At 43.9% G+C, this 19,872-nt stretch overlaps 1 protein-coding gene across 1 annotated transcript in view; it reads right to left on the bottom strand.

The window, feature by feature from the left end:
• The window catches only part of PDX1 (pancreatic and duodenal homeobox 1), a 29,090-nt gene extending 16,571 nt beyond the window's left edge, over window positions 1-12,519 (bottom strand). The window contains exon 1 of the mRNA XM_060766940.2: window positions 12,120-12,519. Coding sequence (XP_060622923.2) covers window positions 12,120-12,519 — 400 coding nt within the window. The remainder of the gene's footprint in view (window positions 1-12,119) is intronic.
• Between the last annotated feature and the right edge of the window lie 7,353 nt (window positions 12,520-19,872).

The raw sequence follows: 19,872 nt of genomic DNA, 5'->3' as shown, positions 1-19,872 counted from the left end.
GCCTGAACTCTCCCCAGAAGCCGAGATGACCCAACTGAATATGACTCAATTTGGATGTACAGTAGTCTGGCTTATCCAACCTTCCCTCTTCTAGCATTTTGCATTATCCAAAGCAGTCTGCCTCCCTCCCGGATCCACAGCTGTCTCAATACATTGTGATGTTTTGGTGCTAAATTGGTAAATACAGCAATTACTACATAACCTTATCGTATACTGAACTGCTTTTTCTGTCAATTTGTTGTAAAACATGATGTTTTGGTGCTAAATTTGTAAAATCATAACGTAATTTGACATTTAATAGGCTTTTCCTCCATCCCACCTTATTATCCAACATTTTGGCCTCCCTGGAGAAGGCATTAAGCTTGGGAAAGTGAAAGCAGCAGCAGGGAAAAAGAAGGACCGCATTTCAGGTTGATAGATTTTTTCAAGGAACCCTCCCTCCTGACCTTCCGAAAAAGAGTAAAAACTTGGCTTTGAAAACAAGCTTTTGGAAGGGCATTTTTTATGTGCCATACATTCATAACTGTATTTTTTATGAATGTATGGCACTAAAATAGCTCTTTCTGTGAGCCGCCTTGAGTCTGAGAAAGGCAGGCTACAAATGCCACAAACAAACAAACAAACAAACAAATAAATTCCGGAGTTTTTAAGTCCTAAACACGCAGGGAATCATCGGGGATTTTGGAGCTCATGGGGTCACCGGAAATCGAAGTCAGCTTGCAAGCAGCAACAAAACTAGGTCCTCAGCAGCAGCAGCAGCAGTAACAACAACAACAACAACAAGGGGGGTGGGGTTGCTTGTCGCTGGACAGACTCAATTGAAGCAACATCCCTTTACTCAGGCTTTGGCAAACTTGGGCCCTCCAGGTATTTTGGACTCCAGCTCCCACAATTCCTAACAGCCTCGGGTCCTTTCCTTTCCCCCCTCTGCCGCTTAAACTTAAGAGGCTGAAGGGGGAAAGGAAGGGGGCCTGAGGCTGTTAGGAACTGTGGGAATTAAAGTCCAAAACGCCTGGAAGGCCCAAGTTTGCCCATGCCTGCTCTGAATGCTCAAGTGACGCTTTAAAGCTTACTTTATGCAATGCAACAAATCTGAGGAGAGAAGGAAGCCATCAGGATTAGATGCGTCATATTTATGAAATTATGTCCTCAATCTCCTCCCTTTGGGTTTACTTTAGTTGGGAATAAAAATATACTGTATAGGGCTATTCAGGAATGTAATAGAATTTTTTTTCGTGTCAGGAGCGACTTGAGAAACTGCAAGTCGCTTCTGGTGTGAGATAATTGGCCATCTGAAAGGACGTTGCCCAGGGGACGCCTGGATGTTTTGATGTTTTTACCATCCTTGTGGGAGGCTTCTCTCATGTCCCCGCATGGGGAGCTGGAGCTGACAGAGGGAGCTCATCTACGCTCTCCCTGGATTTGAACCTGTCCGTCTTCAGTCCTGCTGGCACAAGGGTTTAACCCATTGTGCCACCTGGAGCTCCTTTATGGAATAGAATAGAACAATAGAGTTGGAAGAGAACAGCCTGGACAACCCCCTGCCTTGCAGGAAAGACACAATCAAAGAATCCCTGGCAGATGCTCATCCAGCATCTGTTTAAAAGCTTCCAAGGAAGGAGCTTCCAGCACACTCCACCAACAAGCCCATTGAATTTAAAAGAGGTCACTTTTTGAAGCGAGTATTTTAAAAATAGAACTGTTAATGCACAATTTCAGGGAAGAGTCAAAACTTTTAAAAAGGTTTTAATTATTAAAAATTATTATTGAATTATTACATTACTATTAAATTATTACATTATTAGACTTAAACTTAAAAGGTTTAGATTATTTCCTCAGTCACTCCATCTTCTATAGACCCCCCCCCCCCCACACACACACACACAAACAGGAGGAATAGCAGTTGATACTACCTTAACCATAATGGCTCTTTCCTATGGAACTATATAATTTGAAGCCTGTCAAGCTATATAGGCAGCACTGAAGTATTTCCAAGGAAGGGAGGGTCTGCCTTAGGCCCGTTCCATACAGCTGTATAAAATCCACATTGAACTGGTTTATATGGCAGTGTGGACTCAGCTAACCCAGTTCAAAACAGACATTGTGGAATATCCGACTTCATATTCTGGCTGTGTGTGGAAGGGGCCTTAGATCACTTATTAAACTGATCGTTAGGATCAGTTACTAAACTGCAGGCACTCAGAATTATTTTGGGAGTTGTAAATCCTTCTCCAAACTACCAATCCCAATATTCCATCTTAATATCATTTTACGTGCCAATAGTATGGAATCACGAGCCCCCTTGGCGCAATGGGCTAAACCTTTGTGCAGGCAGGACTGAGGTTCGAATCAGGGGAGAGCACGGATGAGCTCCCTCTGTCAGCTCCAGCTTCCCATGCCGGGACATCAGAGAAGCCTCCCACAAGGATGGTAAAACAGCCTCCCACAAGGATGTTTTACAACATCAGGGCGTCCCCTGGGCAACATCCTTGCAGACGGCCAATTCTCTTACAGCAGAAGCACCTTGCAGTTTCTCAAGTCGCTCCTGACAGGGAAAAAAACCCACTTGCATCTGTAGTTTTACAGGATCTTGAGCCTTCTCTGCCAAGGAGTGCCCGCGTCTCACCAAACTACAACTCCCGGTATTCCAGACCATGGATCCTAATGACTCAAACTGCGTTGATCCTACAGCCAAGGTGGCACCTTGGTCGTTCTTTTCTTTCTTCCTTCGCCTTTTCTTCCTACCGGACCTGGCGGGGGAAGAGGAGGCCTGAGGGGATCCCGAGTCCCTGCAAAGAGAACAGGAGGGACCCTCCTGCCCCCGTTTTTTCTTGCTTCTTGGAGAAAAAGCCCTGAAGGCAGTGTTTGCCCAAAGGCGTGACCCGGAAGGCGCCGCGATAACATTGTGGAGCCGGGAGGGAAGGAAGGAGGGAGGGTGGCTTTCCCCCAGGGAAGGCTCCCCTGGATCCTCTCTCTCTTCGTATGTACTTCCAGAAGACACATGGTGTCTTAAGACGGTTTACAATATTATCGTCATCATCATCATCATCATTCTGTATTCCTTCCTGATAGGCTAGATGGCCTTTGGAGTTCTTTTCCACCCTATGATTCTATTATCTATCATCTCTTTCTCTAGATCATCTGTGTCTATGGCTGGATGGCCATCTGTTGGGAGGGATCAAATTGTGTTTACCTACCTGACAGAAGCAGGGTCAGACTAGATAGCCTTTGGGGTTCCCTTTTCACTCTTGGATACTATGATCTATATCTATCATCTCTTTCATTTGATCATCTCTATGGACATCTATCTATGGCTGGATGACTGTCAATTGGGAGGGAACGAATTTTGTCTTCCTGCCTGGCAGAGGCAGGGTCGGTGAGGGTTCCCTTTTCAACTCTAGGATTCTATGGTTCTCTACACATTTTCCCCCTTTTACGGCTGATGCAGAGCCAACCATAAGAAATGGGGCTACAAAGTGGAATCCACGACAGGCGAGTGTGGAGAAGAGCAAACTACAGAGCACCTGCTGCAATGCAACCTGAGCCCTGCTACATGCACAATGGAGGACCTTCTTGCAGCAACACCAGAAGCACTCCAAGTGGCCAGCTACTGGTCAAAGGACATTTAATCAACTACCAAGCTTGCAAACTTTGTGTTTGTTTTGTTTGTTTGTTTATTAAAAATGCAATACAACTGTTTGGTTTGCTCCTGACATGATAAATAAATAAGCTGATGCAAAAATGATACTAGAATCTTAGAGTTGGAAGAGACCTCGTGGGCCATCTAGTCCAACCCCCTGCCAAGAAACAGGAAAATCGCATTCAAAGCACCCTGAACAGATGGCCATCCAGCCTCTGCTTAAACGCCTCCATAGGAGGACCCTCCACCACTAATGGTGACCCACACAAACAAACACAATAAACAAACAAAAGGACAAATGTGATCTCTGTTGATACTCTGCGGTTCTCCAGGATACCTCTCAGACATTAATATCAGTATGCTCCTGTCCGTCAGCCCCCAAATATGAGTTTACCCCCTAGACCAGTGGTTCTCAACCTATGGGTCCCCAGGTGTTTTGGCCTACAACTCCCAGAAATCCCAGCCAGTTTACCAGTTGTTAGGATTCCTGGGAATTGAAGGCCAAAACATCTGGGGACCCACAGGTTGAGAATCACTGGTCTAGACCAGAAGAAGACAGATGCGCCCTTTGATTAAGTCCCCCCCCCCCCCCAAGGAGTAATGGCTTCAGTTCCTTCCAGTTTATGGCGACCAATGTATTTTCCCCAAAAGGTTTCCATGTCTCAGTGGAGATTCAAACCAAGGCCTTCTGGAGTTCTAATCCAACACTGAGACCTCTAGAGCACTTTGGCTCCATTAACTAATGCATTTGATCCACTCCAGTATTTGGCGATTGACTTATTTGTTTGGAGGAGGTCTACCATTGCCTTTTTTGTGAGGCGGAGAAAGTGTGACTTGCTTAAGGTCAGGCAGCAGCTTTCTAGGGCTGAGTGGGAGATTAGAAGCTTGGCTAGAAGCACTCAAACCATTCTAAACAAGCCGACTTTAGACGTCGCATAATAAAAACAACCACAGCATTTCCTTTCCACGTCCCACTAAAATACAGGAGCGTTTAAGAGTGCGGTAGTTTTAATTTGTTTTGTTTTGGAAGCTAGGTGGAAACAACTGGGGCTTAATTTCAAGTTTAGGATGTGAAGAACACCCAAAAGGTCAGGAATGTCTAAATTCGGGGGTGGGATTTAATATGACTCAAAGAAAGGCAAATGCTGCTTTTAAACCATGGCGACGTTGTTCTCCAAACTGTATTCCGAATCGCCTTCTATAGAGAGAAAAAAGTGAGTTGTTGGACTGCCAGCTCTGAAGCCAGGCTTCCTGTGAAAATGGAGGCCTTTTGTATTATGTGAATATACCAACACACAGGAGGGTTACAATCCCAATCCAGTTCAGACTGAGAACCCAAGGCTGCCCAGGGCCTATCCACACGGCCATATAACCGAGAATATCAAGGCAGAAAATCCCACAATATCTGTGTTGAACTGGGTTACCTGAGTCCACACTGCCACATATTCCAGTTCGAAGCAGAAATTTCGGGATTTTGTTCAGCTGTGTGCAAGGAACCCCAGAAGGGACTTCTCCTGTCGGCTTTACTCTCCAGAAATTGTGTTTCAATCACCGATTTTCGAGGCAGTACAACTTCATATGTTTCCCACAAATGACCAAGAATCCATTGACCGCCACAGCCTTGCAGGAGGGATCCTGAGTCTGTTAGAAATGGTAGGAGTTGAAGTTCAAAACACCTGGAAGGCCCAAGTTTGCTCAAGCCTGATGTAGAATCAATGCAGTTGGACACCACTTCATCTGCCACGGTTCAGGGCTATGGAGTCCTGATCTGCATTGCCCATGCCTGATCTACAATGCATAATTAATGCAGAAATAGCTTTAACTTCTATGGAATCGTGGGATATGCAGTTTCCCAGTGTCCTTAGCCTTCTCTGCCCAAGAGTGCTGATGTCTCACCAGACTACAACCCCCATGACTTCATAGCATTGGGCCATGGCCATTAAAGTGGTGTCAAACTGCATTAATCCAGCAAGGTAGATGCACCCAAGGACTTGCAAGTGGTTGGAGGCCAGGACCTTTTAAAACAGCAAGGGAAACTTCAGCCCATTTGCTGCCGAAGTCAATTCCACCAAGTTCAGAAGGAATTCTGTGTCAGCTTTAAGTTAATTATATGGATGGGAGACCACCAAGGAATGAATACCAAGCACCAAATGCTGCTCTGGGCCAGAAGAGAGGGGGGGGGGGGGCAGAGGACAGTTCCATCATGTCTCCTGCATATGTCATCAGTTGGGACCCCTCCCCCCCAGCACCAACTGCCCCTTTGTGCCAGAGTGAAGAGAGGGGGGGCAGGGGACAGTTCCATCTTGTCTCCTGCATATGTCATTAGTTGGGGACCCCTACCCCGGCACAAACTGCCGCTCTGGGCCAGAGAGAAGGGGGGGGGCAGGGAACAGTTCCATCTTGTCTCCTGCATATGTCATCAGTTGGGGACCCCTCCCCCCAGTACTAACCTCCGCTCTGGGCCAGAATGAAGGGGGGGCGGGGGGCAGAAGACAGTTCCACCTTGTCTCTTGTGCTATTCCAATAATATTATTATAAATGTAATGCAATATAATACTACTAATAATATTATAATTATATATTTATATTACATGTAATATTACTAATAATTTTACAATATAATGGTATAGTACAATATAGTAATATTTAATACTGATATTGTACTACGCTAATAATATAATATATTGTATGTATATATGTATCTTGTAAACCGATCTGAGTCTGGGGGGGGGGGGGGGGTGTGAGAAGGGCGGCATATAAATGTGGTAAATAAATACATAAATAAATATTAAAGGAAGGAACTTGCAAAAACTACCTCTGAGGGCCCTATATCCCAGAATATCAAGGCAGAAAATCCCACAGTATCTGGAGTATATGGCAGTGTGGACTCAGGTAACTCAGTCCAAAGCAGATATTCTGGGATATAGAGTTATGTGGAAGGGCCCTGAGTCTTCCTTGCCTGAGCAGGCATGTAGCCAGGGGGGGGGGGGGGGGCCTCGGGGGGGCTTCAGCCCCCCCCCCCCCCGAAATTTTCATGGTGGTTCACGAAAAGGCCTTAATGGTGCATTATTTAAACTGTTATGTTTATTCATATCATGATCTGATCACCATACTCAATATATCCCATATTCATGGGGGTATTGGGGTAAAGATACAAAAGGTTTGCTAGGCTAGCCCCTCTTTCACTCAGACTCAGCCCCCCCCCCCCGAAACTCACCCCCCCGAAACCCCCCCTGAAAAAAAATTCAGCCCCCCCCCCCCCCCGAAATGAAATCCTGGCTACGGGCCTGTGCCTGAGAATACCATATTAAATGTATAGAGTTGCCATAAAACAACAGGCAGCTCTGAATCGGCTTGAAGACGATTTAAAATGGAAATCAAGAAGCAGACATTTCTCAATTGCCTCTTGGCCTTTCCCATTCCTGCCCTCAGAGACAGGTGAAGTTACCTGCCAAGCACCGAAAGTCAAGGTGAGGGACTGAAGCTGAAACAGCCGCTCCCCAAATAGGTTTAGAATTTGAATTAGGAACATTATTTTCAAACTCTGAACACTCGCCTTTCATCACTCCTTTAATCGAAGTATACGGTGTTAGATAGAGATAAACAATGAATTACTGAATTTAAGGTTTCTTTTTATTTTCAAAACAAAGAAATAAAAGGGAGCGGGACTTTACAAAAACCGTGGAGACGGTAGTACGGATTCCGTGGGGTGTAAAAACGGTATAGTTGACGTTAAAGAAGGAACCACTCCTTTCAACTTATGAGTACCGTATATATAAACAATATAATATATACAATATTGCACGTATACTACTACGAGTACTAATACACCCAAACACACACAGATGTATATACTGTATACACTATAAAATGACATAAACAAAAGTAAAAGTAGTAAAAAGTCTCGAGTCTCTGAATCCTTTTATAATACGTACTGGAATAGTCGATTAAGGTTTATGCCAAGGACTCCGTTGAAGCAGCCTTAGAAATATGATAGGCTTCGAGAATATGCTTATTATTATTATTCTTATTCTTATTATTATCTGTCCCCTGCCATGCGTTGCTGTGGTCCAGTCTGTGTATATGTGTTTTTTGTGTGTATATGTGTATATATGTGGTTTTGCGCATGCATTGTAATGTTTTTTTTGCTTTTTAAGTCTCTTCCGCTGTGTTTTTCAGTGTTTTTATGAGTGATGGTCACTCGTTGACCTAATAGGTGTATTGTGTCCAAATTTGGTGTCAATTCACCCAATGGTTTTTGAGTTCTGTTAATCCCACAAATGAACATTATATTTTTATTTATATGGATTATTATTGTCTCAGGAGCGACTTGAGAAACTGCAAGTCGCTTCTGGTGTGAGAGAATTGGCCTACTGCAAGGACTTGCCTGGGATGTGTTACCAGACGGTGTGAGGTTTCTCTAATGTCCCGCATGAGAAGCTGGAGCTGGCAGAGGGAGCTCGCCAGCTTCCCCGGTTCGAACACTTTCGGCACAAGGGCTTACCTACTGCGCCATCCGTATTATTATTAGTATTAGTATGATAATATTAGTAGTAGTAACATTAGTATAGTATTATTAGTATCCGTAGTAGTATTATTATTAGTATTAGTATTATAGTATTATTAGTATCCGTAGTAGTATTATTAGTATTATAGTATTATTATAGCATTATTATTAGTATTTTAATATTAGTAGTAGTAACATTATTATAGTATTATTAGTATCCGTAGTAGTAGTATTATTAGTATTAGTATTATAGTAGTATTATTATAGCATTATTACTATTGGTATATTATTATTATTATTATTATTAGTAGTAAAGTATTATTATTATTAAAAGTGCATTATTGAATTCAATAATAATCAGGCCTTTCTCACCACCTGTTTCCACGCATTTTATCACATGGGTAGTATAAGAAAAAGAGGTTGCAGGAAGAGAGAATATTTTTCACGGGTTTTCTAGATTGCAACAAAAATGAGGCGAGTTCCTCTCTCACTGTGGCCACGCCGAAGTTGGTCCTCTTTCGCGTCCGAAGCCTACAATTCGGCCCCTGACCTTGAAAACAACAGCAGATCAATGTGCAATGGAGTCTTGAGCCTTCTGTGCTAAATAGTGTCTCACCAAACCACAACTTCCGTGTATAGCACTGAGCCATGGTAGCTAGCGAAAGTGGCACAAAACTGCTTGAATTCTTCTGTGTGGGTGGGTGTATCCCATGACTCTGGAGACTAGGACTTGAATCCCCGCCTGGCCATGGATTTTGAATCCCAGAGTTAGTAGAAAACTTGAAGGCACACAACCAAAACATATTGGCTTTCCTAGACTTCACTTCATCAAGGATTGGACCTTGCCTACTGATGCAGTCCTAATATAGCTTAAATTCTACCAGCAAGAGAAGAACAGACATGGACCAACTTGGGCCCTCCAGGTGATTTGGACTTCAATTCCCACCATTCCTATCAGTCCCAGGCCCTTTCCTTTTCCCCCTCAGCCGCTTAAACGATGCCTGGTTTAGATTATAGATTCTATTCCAGCTTTATAGAGGCCAGGACCTGTCCAGATCTTCCCTGCACATTTATTTATTTATATTTATTTACGACATTTATATGCCGCTCTTCTCACCCCAAAGGGGACTCAGAGTGGCTTACAAGATATATACATACAATATATATTATTAGCATAGTACAATATCAGAATTATATATTACTATATTATACTATACCATTATATTGTAATATTATTAGTAATATTACACATAATATAAACATATAAATATAATATCATTATTATTATTATTTGTAGTAGTAGTAGTAGTAGTAGTATATTGCATTACAATATATAATTAATACATTGGTGGCAACTTTCTTGCTTGTCCACATGGACCACCACAATCATTGACAAGTAATATGTGTAATAATCTATGGCAAACTCTTGGAGTTAATTTTAGTCCAAAATTGGATTAAAGTCCTTAGGTGACTGCCCATTAATCCTCCCTCCATAACATGTCAATACAAGATGCAAAGTTCATAATCGGCACATTTCCCTTTCTCTGCTTGCTTAAAAAAACATTTATTTGACTCATTTTTACCTTTCTGTTGACATGGGGATTTTTGGTTTTCCTACCGGTAGATAAATAGTTGGAATCAGTGTAATGTTTGAGAAATCAGGAGGGCATCTACACTGTAGAAGTAATGCTGCTTGACACTGCTTTAATTGCTATGGCTCAATGTTATGGAATCCTGGGTGCTGTAGGGCACTCTTTGGAAGAGAAGGTTAAAGATCTACAACTCCCATAATTCCATAACATTGAATTATGGCAGCGATAGTGGTGCCAAACTGCATTAATTCCACTGTGTGGATGCACGCATGGGTCGAATCCCAGCTAGGCCTTGAAAACCTACTTGGGCAAGTCATGGGCCCCTTCCTTCAAAACCCTACTTTATGTGCATTGCTCTGGATTATATGATAGTGTGGACACAGATAATCCAGTTCAAAGCAGATATTGTGGATTATCTGCCGCGATAATCTGGGTTAGATGGCTGTGTGGAAGGGCCCATGCTCTCTCTGCATTAAACAGTGGCAAACCATGTCAGGAAGAAAGCCATAGCTGGATTTAAGCTGTCATTTAATGCAGTCTGAACTGCATAATGTGGCTAGTGTAGTCCCCTATAATGCAGTTCAAATAAATAATAATAATATTTAAATTATAATTATATATAATAAAATCCCACAGTATCTGCTTTGTACTAGAATATATGGCAGTGAGGATTCAGATCACCCAGGTCAAAGAAGATAATGTGGGATTTTTCTGCCTTGATATTCTGGGTGATATGGCTGTGAGTATATATAAAACTCAATTATATAATAATAATAATAATAATAATAATAATAATAATAATATATAATAATTATTATTATCCCACTTTATCTCTCTAAAAAAGAAACTCAAAGCGGTTCACAATAAAACTCGCATTTTTCTGCTTCGAACTGGGATACATGGCTGCGTGGACTCAGATAATCCGGTTCAAAGCAGATATTGTGGGTTATTCTGCCTTGATACTCTGGGGTGTATGGTTGTGTGGAAGGGCCCTAAGATAATATAATTTAAAACAGAAAAAAATACAAACATTAAAATATAATTCAACAGTAACAGTACTAAAAAGTAGTTAAACCCCTGAAAACCAATGTAAAACCGATTCATAAAGCTAAACTCACAGAAATCTCCATTATATGGCAGTGTAGATCCAACCCATGCTTGCATTCAGTTCAAAAGAAACTGATTCTCGGGTAAATAGATGACTGCAGCCCTAATTCACTCCGAGCCCTTCCACACAGCCCTATATCCCAGAATATCAAGGCAGAAAATCCCACAATATCTGCTTTGAACTGGGTTATCTGAGTCCACACTCAGATAATGTAGGCATTTTCTGCCTTGATATTCTGGGATATAGGGCTGTGTGAAGGGCCCTACATGGTTTTCTAAGGGCCCTTCCACACAGCCATATCACCCAGAATATCAAGGCAGAAAATCCCACAGTATCTTCTTTGACCTGGGTGATCTGAATCCCCACTGCCATATACATATTCCAGTTCAAAGCAGATAATGTGAGATTTTTTACAGCTGTGTGGAAATGGCCGAGGGTAGACTCAGATAACCCAGAGTCCTTCCACACAGCCCTATATCCCAGAATATCAAGGTAGACAATCACACATTATCCGAATGTGGACTCGGATAACCCAGATATTGTGGGATTTTCTGCCTTGATGTTCTGGGATATAGGTCTGTGTGGAAGGGCACTTTGCCCCTTCCCACACAGCTGAATAAAACCCCACATTATCTGCATTGAACTGGGATATATGTCAGTGTGGACTCAGATAACCCAGTTCAAAGCAGATATTCTGAGTTGTATGGCTACTTTTACTAAGTACTGAACAAAGTCTTGATGCGAGAAAACTCCAACCAGGAAGTGAGAGAACCAGGACAGGAGGTGAAAAAAAGAGGACGAAAACTGCATTAATCCTGTATTGCAGTAGTTCTCATCCTGTGGCTCCCCAAATATTTTGAGCTTCAACTCCCAGAAATCCTAACAGCTGGTAAACTGGCTGGAATTTCTGGGAGTTGTGGGCCAAAACACCTGGGGACCCACAGGTTGAGAACCACTGACCTAGAGTATCTCCAGCAGGCAGCTATCCAGAGAAGGAGACCCCACTACCTCTCTAGTGTTTCTCAAACTGTGCTCCTCCAGGTGTTTTGGGCTTCAGCTTCCAGAAATTCCAGCAAGCTCACCAGCTGTTAGGAATTGTGGGAGCTGAAGTCCAAAACACTTGAAGGAGCACAGTTTGAGAAACTGCTCTATGTAAGTGGTGATATTGCCAAACTGCTCTAGTAGATCCTGGGGTTCTGTCGACTAAATGTCAATGTACATTCCCACCAGTACATGGGGTTGTGCGACACCCCCCCCCCCACCTCCTCTTACCGGTGCCAGGCCAGTGTCCCTTCCAGGCGTGGGCCTTGGTGGACTTCATCCAGGGGAAGGGCAAGGGGCCGCGGGGCTCCTCCAAGATCCCGGCGTCGGGCCCCTCTCCGAAGGCGGGCAAGGCTTCCTGGTGCGGAGGAGGAGGAGGCAGGTGGTGAGGGTGGTGGTGGAGGTGGGCGAGGCCCGGCTCTTCGGCGATGGGGGGCACCTCGTAAGGGGAAATGTCCGGCGGGCTGCCCTGCTCCAAAGACCCCAGGAGGTTGGCATAGGGCGGCGGGGGCTGCCTGCCCATGTAGAGGCAGGCGGGGGGGCTGGGGCTGTAGTCCTGGGACCTCTGGAAGGCGCAGGGCTCCTTGTAGAGCTGGCTGGCCGAGAAATACTGCTCCTCCTCGGCATTCATGGCCGGCCAGCCGGAGGGACCCTCGCCCAAGCCCTGGCAGAACTCCGCTCCACCTGCGGATGAGGAGCATGAAGGTGCGCCAGAACTCGGGACGCCTCGCCATTGGCTGCCGGGACGCCCACGCAGGCAGGAAACGCCTCCCCATTGGCTGGCTCCTCCCCAATCAGAAGCCAGCCCAGGCGCTTGGACTTTCTTATGTACACAGCCTGACATCCCTTGAGCTGTCAAGGCTCAACGTTTAAGGGTTCAGGGGAGTTGTGGTTATACAAGTTTCTATAGTACAATTCAAAGTGCTGGCTTTAGCCTATAAAGCCCTAAACGGTTCTGGCCCAACTTACCTATCTGAACCCATCTTTCCTTATGAACCTGTTAGGACAGTGGTTCTAAACCTGTGGGTCCCCAGATATTTTGGCCTTCAACTCCCAAAAATCCTAACAGCTGGTAAACTGGCTGGAATTTCTGGGAGTTGTAGGCCAAAACACCTGGGGACCCACAGGTTGAGAACCACTGTGTTAGGACTTTAAAATTGTATTGTCGAAGGCTTTCATAGCCGGAATCACTGGGTTGTTGTAGGTTTTTCCGGGCTATATGGCCATGTTCTGGAGGCAATTTTTCTCCTGACGTTTCGCCTGCATCTATGGCAAGCATCCTCAGAGGTAGTGAGGTAGTATGTGCACATAAAATCACTCTCAACAAAAGATTCCTCCCAGGCACTTCCAAGCCATTGAATGCTAATCAAGGTGATCAGCTGAAATATTCACACCTAGCCCCAGCAGACAAAAGTCCTTTGTCTCACCCTGGTCATTCCACAGATATATAAACCCATTTTTCCTACTTCCAATAGACCTCACTACCTCTGAGGATGCTTGCCATAGATGCAGGCGAAACGTCAGGAGAAAAAATGCCTCCAGAACATGGCCATATAGCCCGGAAAAACCTACAACAACCCAGACTTTAAGATTGTCAGGGGAGGTCCTGCTCTCGATCACACGTGGGTCACAAACACCTTTGGTGGGGATGAGAGACAAGGCTTTCTCTGTGGTGGCCCCTCGGCTATAGACCATGCTGTGGTTCCAAATGCCAGTTTTTTTTACTCTTTTCTGAAAGATCAGGAGGGAGGGGGCTGATCTAATATCCCTAGGTAGGGAGTTCCACACCCGAGGGGCCACCACAGAGAAGGCCCTGTCTCTCCTCCCGCCAAAACGTGCTTGTGAAGTAGGTGGGATAGAGAGAAGGGCCTCCTCAGACAATCTCAAGCTCCTGGAAGGTTCATAGTGGGAGATGCGTTTGAATAGATAAGCCCTGATTAAATATTTGAAATGATGCCATGTGGAGGAGGAAGGAAAGTATTTTTTCCTGCTACTCATGGAGCAATGGATTCCAACTGCAGGAAAGGAGATGCCATCTAAACATTAGAAAAACCATCTTTATGATAAGAACTGTTGAGCAGTGAAATACACTGCTGTTGATCATTTCCGCTACCTTGGCAGCCACCTCTCCACAAAAGTCAACACTGACACTGAAATTCAGCACCGCCTGAGCTCTGCGAGTGCAGCTTTTTCCCCTCAATGAAGCAGAGAGTGTTTGAGGACCTGGACATCCGTAGGGATATCAAGGTGCTTGTTTATAAAGCTATTGTCTTCCCAACCCTTCTATACGCCTATAAGACGAGGATTGTCTACAGATGTCACATGAAACTCCTAGAATGATTCCATCAGCGCTGCCTCTGAAAAATCCTGCAAATCTCTTGGGAAGACAAGCAGACAAATGTCAGTGTGCTGGAAGAAGCAAAGACCACCAACATTGAAGTGATGGTCCTCCGCCATCAACTCCACTGGTTGTCCACATGCCTGACCACCGTCTCCCAAAGCAGTTGCTCTATTCCGAACTCAAGAACGAAAACGTAATGTTGGTGGCCAGGGAAAGAGATTTAAAGATGGGCTCAAAGCCAACCTTAAAAACTCTGGCATAGACACTGAGAACTGGGAAGCCCTGGCCCTTGAGCACTCCATCTGGAGGTCAGCTGTGACCAGCAGTGCTGTAGAATTTGAAGAGGCAAGAATGGAGGACGTTAAGCCAAACCTGACCGAGACCGCCTTTCACCTTGAAACTAATGCCCTCACTGCGAGAGAAGATGCAGATCAAGAATAGTGCTCCACAGTCACCTACAGACCCACCAGTACACTGATCTTGGAAGACTATCCTACTTGGACAACGAGGGATCCCTAAGTAAGTAGGCTACTGTTGGGAGTAAAGCAATCTAGCGCACATTTCTGAAGACACTTGGAAAGTGAAGGAGTCTCCTTCTTTGGAGGCTGGATGGCCATCTGTTGGGAGTGCTTTGATTGGGTGTTCCTGCGTGGCAGAAGGGTTTGGGTTACATGACCTTGGTGTGTATTCCAACTTTACGATTCCAGGAAACCATTAAACGGCTGGGGAAATGTATTTCTGCAGTAGAATTCCCAGTACCCAGAGGATTGTGGGAGCTGTAGTCCAAAGCAGTGACCTCTCCAAGCTGTGTGTGTTTAACAGCCTGGTCTATCAAGGCTTGTAGGAAACGCTTTCCCTTCTGTTTGCCCGCGGAGCCTCCTTGCCGCAAGAGCGACGGAGGGGAGAGGCGATAGATAAGCCGGCAGTGGCCTTTCCTAATCTCTCCGGCTGATAGAATTGACTCGGGTCGACAGGTTTCCCAGGCTGGAGAGAGGTCGAAAATGCAAGGATCCTGGACACTTGTTGATTGAGCTTAAACAAACGCAGGGAAGCAGAGCTTCGCCACCTGCCCAGTTCCGGAGACTAGGAGCTCCTTCCCCCACTCACTTGGGCTGCATCTAAATGAAGTTTGACACCACTTTAACTAACATGGCTCAATGCTATGGAATCCTGGGAGTTGTAGTTTTACAAAGTCTTTCTTCTTTCTCTGCCAAAGAGTGTTGGCTCCTTACCAAACCACAACCCCAATTTACCTGTCCGAATGTATCCCCCCCCTTATGAATCCTCCAGGACTTTAAGATTGTCTGGGGAGGCCCTGTTATGGATCCCGCTGTCTGGCAGGGACTAGAAACAGGGCCTTCTCATGGGTGGCCCCCTGGCTAGGGAATGCCCATCGGCCCCTTCCCTTTTAACATTCCGAAAAAAGTTGTTTGCAGATGCAATGTAACAAACATAGGAAAATGGAATGACTGCAAACTGTTTTAACAAGGAGATTCTAATGATATATATATTTATTCATGTTGGTTGTTTTTATTTGTTTTATTTATTTATTTATTATTTGCACTTGTTAACCGCCACTCTCAGCCCGAAGGCGACTCGTTATTATATTAATGTTTTAATTGTATTTTTTATTTTTTTTTGGTCTTGGTGCTGACTGTAAACTGCCCTGAGTTGCCTGCAGGCTGAGAGGGGCGGTATATAAATATAGTAAATAAATAAATAAATAAATCCATAGCCATAACAGTTAAAGTGCATGACATCTACAGTCTAGATCAGGGATGGGTGTTTTGGACTTCAACTCCCACCATTATTAACAGCCATAGGTCTTTTCCTTTTGCCCCTCAGCTGCTTATGCCTGACGCTGTTAGGAATGGTGGGAGTTGAAGTCCAAAACACCTGGAGGGCCCAAAGTTGCCCATGCCTGATTTAGAAGTACCCTGAGTCTTCAGCCCTCCTTCCTCCAATTTGCCCCATCCAAGATGTTATTAGCCTTCTGAAGGGGGTTGTGAAGCTACTGGAAATCCCCAGAAGGGGCCTTCTCTGGAAAGGAGAGCAGCAAATCCCACTCCTTGCAATGGAAACACATCCATGCAGCAGTTAGAAAGGTCATCTAGGGAATGGATGGAGCTCCATAGGAAGAGGTCCTATGGAACTTCTAAGTGTCACCAAGGGCTCTCACTGGTGGATGAGTTGCACATGACTATGGAAAGAGCAGGGGCACTTCTCCTATTTATGCCCCATGCTCCAGGAAAATCTATATTGGAATATAGAGAGACTAGAGCAGGCATGTGCAAACTTCAGCCCTCCAGGTGTTTTGGATTTCAACATCCACAATTCCTAACAGCCTACCAAATGTTAGGAATTGTGGGAGTTGAAGTCCAAAGCACTTGGAGAGCTGAAGTTTGCCCATGCCTGGACTAAGGTAAAAGTCAAGGTTTTCCCTGACATTTGGTCCAGTTGTGCCCGACTCTGGGGGTTGGTGCTCATCTCTATTTCTAACCTGACACCTTCAAGATCACGTGGCCAGCATGACTGCATGGAGCGCCTACCTTCCCGCTGAAGTGGAACCTATTGATCTACTCACATTTGCATGTTTTCATACTGCTAGTTTGGCAGACGCTGGGGCTGACAGTGGAAGCTCATGCCACTCCCCAGATTCGAACCTGCAGCCTGGACTAGAGGCATGCAAGTATTACCTTGAGACCAAGGAACATGAACTTTATGTCTTAAAAATTAATCTTGGGTAGAATTAATGTAGATTGACACCACTTTAACTGCCCTGACACAATGCTATGCAATCATGGGAGTGGAAGTTTTACAAGGCCTTTAGAGTACTGGTGCCTCCCAAAAGTAAAACTCTCAGGGTTCCATAGCACTGAGCCATGGCAGTGGGTGATGCCAAAGTGAATAATTCTACAGTGAAGATGATCTCATTCTTAGGATGGCTAGTTATGAAAGTGCACTACTGTGGGAGCACCAAAGATAGCCATGAGGGTTTGATGAGCTGCTCTGCTTGGATGAGAAGACACCTGGGAATATCAGGCCTATATTTCAATGGAGGACACGGGAATGACCGCCTCTAATATTCCTTGTCTTAGAAGGCTCTAGGACAGTGGTTCTCAACCTGTGATTCCCCCAGATGTTCTGGCCTCCAACTCCCAGAAATCCTAACAGCTGGCCATGAAAGCCTTTGACTATATGTGTTTATGTTTTCTTTCTATCTTGCTTTTCTTTCACTATGGAACACAAATTGGCTTACAATATATGCTTTTCTTTGAGTATAATTAAACAAAGCTTAGTGCAAAGTTAATAAAGGCTGGATCTACAATGCCATATAGTTAGATTACCAAAGCCGATAATCCACGTTATCTGCTTTTAATTGTATTATATGAGTCTACACTGCCATATAATCCAGTTTAAAGCAGATGATCTGAATTTATATGGCAGAGTAGAAGGGGTGAAGCGGGCAATTACTGTAGGCCCTTCACCTCTAGAAATCTTTAGGTTCTGCAGTGTGGTTCTATTGGCAACTTCCAGCAAAGTTGCCCTGGGGGATCTAGACCAGGGGTCAACAAACTTTTTAAACAGAGGGCCAGGTCACAATCCCTCAAACTGTTGGAGGGCTGGGCTATAATTTGAAAAAAAAATGAATGAATTCCTATGCACACTGCACATATCTTATCTGTAGTGTAAAAACACTTAAAAACAACACAATAATTAAAATGAAGAACAATGTTAACAAATATAAACTGATTAGTATTTCAGTGGGAAGTGTGAGTCTGCTTTTGGCTGATGAGATAGGATTGTTGTTGTTGTTGTTGTGTGCTTTCAAGTTGCTTCAGACTTAGGTTGACCCTGAGCAAGGGCCTCCAGCCCCTGGGCCTTAGTTTGAGGACCCTGATCTAGACCTTCCTAGAGGTAATATATTAATCAAATTAGTGAATAATCAATCAAAATCTATAAAATTTAAACCCACAGACACAGAGGAACAACCCAATATTGTAAACATTAGTTTAATTTTTTAAATTAAAAAAACCATAAAACATAAGAAGGATAAAAATATGGCAGATTTTAGTTTAAAATCTTATTGAAGGGACAGTCAACAATCAAAAACCTGAATTAAAAAAATGCACTTTGCAGGCTGGCAGAAAGGGAGCAGGGAAAGTACCAATGTAGCTTCAGGAAAGAGGGAACTGGGGCACCTTCCACACAGCTGTATAAAATTCCACATTTTCTGCATTGAACTGGGTTATATGGCAGTGTGGTCTCAGATAACCCAGTTCAAAGTAGATATTGTGAATGATCTGGCATGATATTCTGGGTTATATGGGTCCTAGGAGCCACCACTGAGAGTGTTCTTTTCTGTGTTCTCAGGATATGGTCCTGTGATTGTGATTGGACAAAGAGAAGCTTTCCACTAAAAATCATGACCAACTTAAGCCCCACAGATTCCAGTGGAATGGCAACTATACTGTACAATTATTGCAGTTTGACAACATGTTAACTGCCATGGTTCAATGCTATGGATCCCTGAGATTTATAGTTTGATGAGGCACCAGTACTCTTTGGTAGAGAAGGTTAAAAACCTTGTAAAACTACCACTCCAATGATTCAATAAAATTCAGCCATGGCAATTAAAGTGGTGTCAAATGGCATTCATTCTACAGGATTGATGCACTCTAGGTGTGCTGTGAATCTGATAATCCAGGACTCATGATCTGTACAGACACCGAGAAATATTCATATGCAAATGTACAACAGAGAGAGGAGCATGTGTATATATTTAAACATATGTCCCTTTCTAGGAGAAAAACCCACTGGTGTACTGGTTTTGTAGCAAAGAGAGAGAGTGGTAGTGGTATGGGGAGGACATACATTGTGGAAAAAATGAAAGAATGGAAAAATTAATTTTTAGATTACAGTACCAAGCCAGCATGATCAGTGGCAATATAATATAATATACTGGATCTCTTATAAGACACCTATAGCTAGCATGTTACAAAACCAACTAAAACATATTTAAGAGTGTCTCTGTGTGGTATAGTGCCTTAAATGTTAGACTACAACATTATGAGACCAGGGTTTGAATCCTCACTTGGCAATGGAAATCCACTGGCCCTGAGCCAGTCTTAGTCTCTACCAAATCTTTGTAAGAAAACCCTTTGATAGGTTCAACTTACGGTCACCATAAGTTGGAAATTTCTTGAAGTCGTGCTACCACTATGACAACAACAAAACAGACATGGAAATATTTGTTGTGGATTCAGGGAGGGTGACATATTTTCTTTTTATTTTGCTTTGGCAGAGCAAGAGTTTGGCTAAGTTCTTTTTGGGTGACGACTCACAAAAGGTTCTTGTTGGTCATGGCAGCAGGCACACCAGGTAGGAAATTCTGGGAGTTGCATTTTTCTTTTTTAAAAAAGAAAGCTACTTTCTCAAAGAGGGTAAGGGTTTGTCCCATGTGAGATGCCTAGGCTTCCCTTTTCATCTATACATGGTTGCAGTGGAAGCTCACCTGTGTGAATGAGTTCATTGTATGGTGGATGAAGCAGGAGAACCTCTAGATTGAGCACATTGATTAGCTCAGGGCTAGTTGGGAAGCCTGAAAACAGTTGACCCCTGGAGATCAATAATCTGCTTCTT

Source organism: Anolis sagrei, chromosome 3, assembly GCF_037176765.1.
Source record: "Anolis sagrei isolate rAnoSag1 chromosome 3, rAnoSag1.mat, whole genome shotgun sequence".
In the NCBI taxonomy this organism is placed as follows: Eukaryota; Metazoa; Chordata; class Lepidosauria; order Squamata; family Dactyloidae; genus Anolis; species Anolis sagrei.
This window is presented reverse-complemented; position numbering and strand designations above follow the sequence as displayed.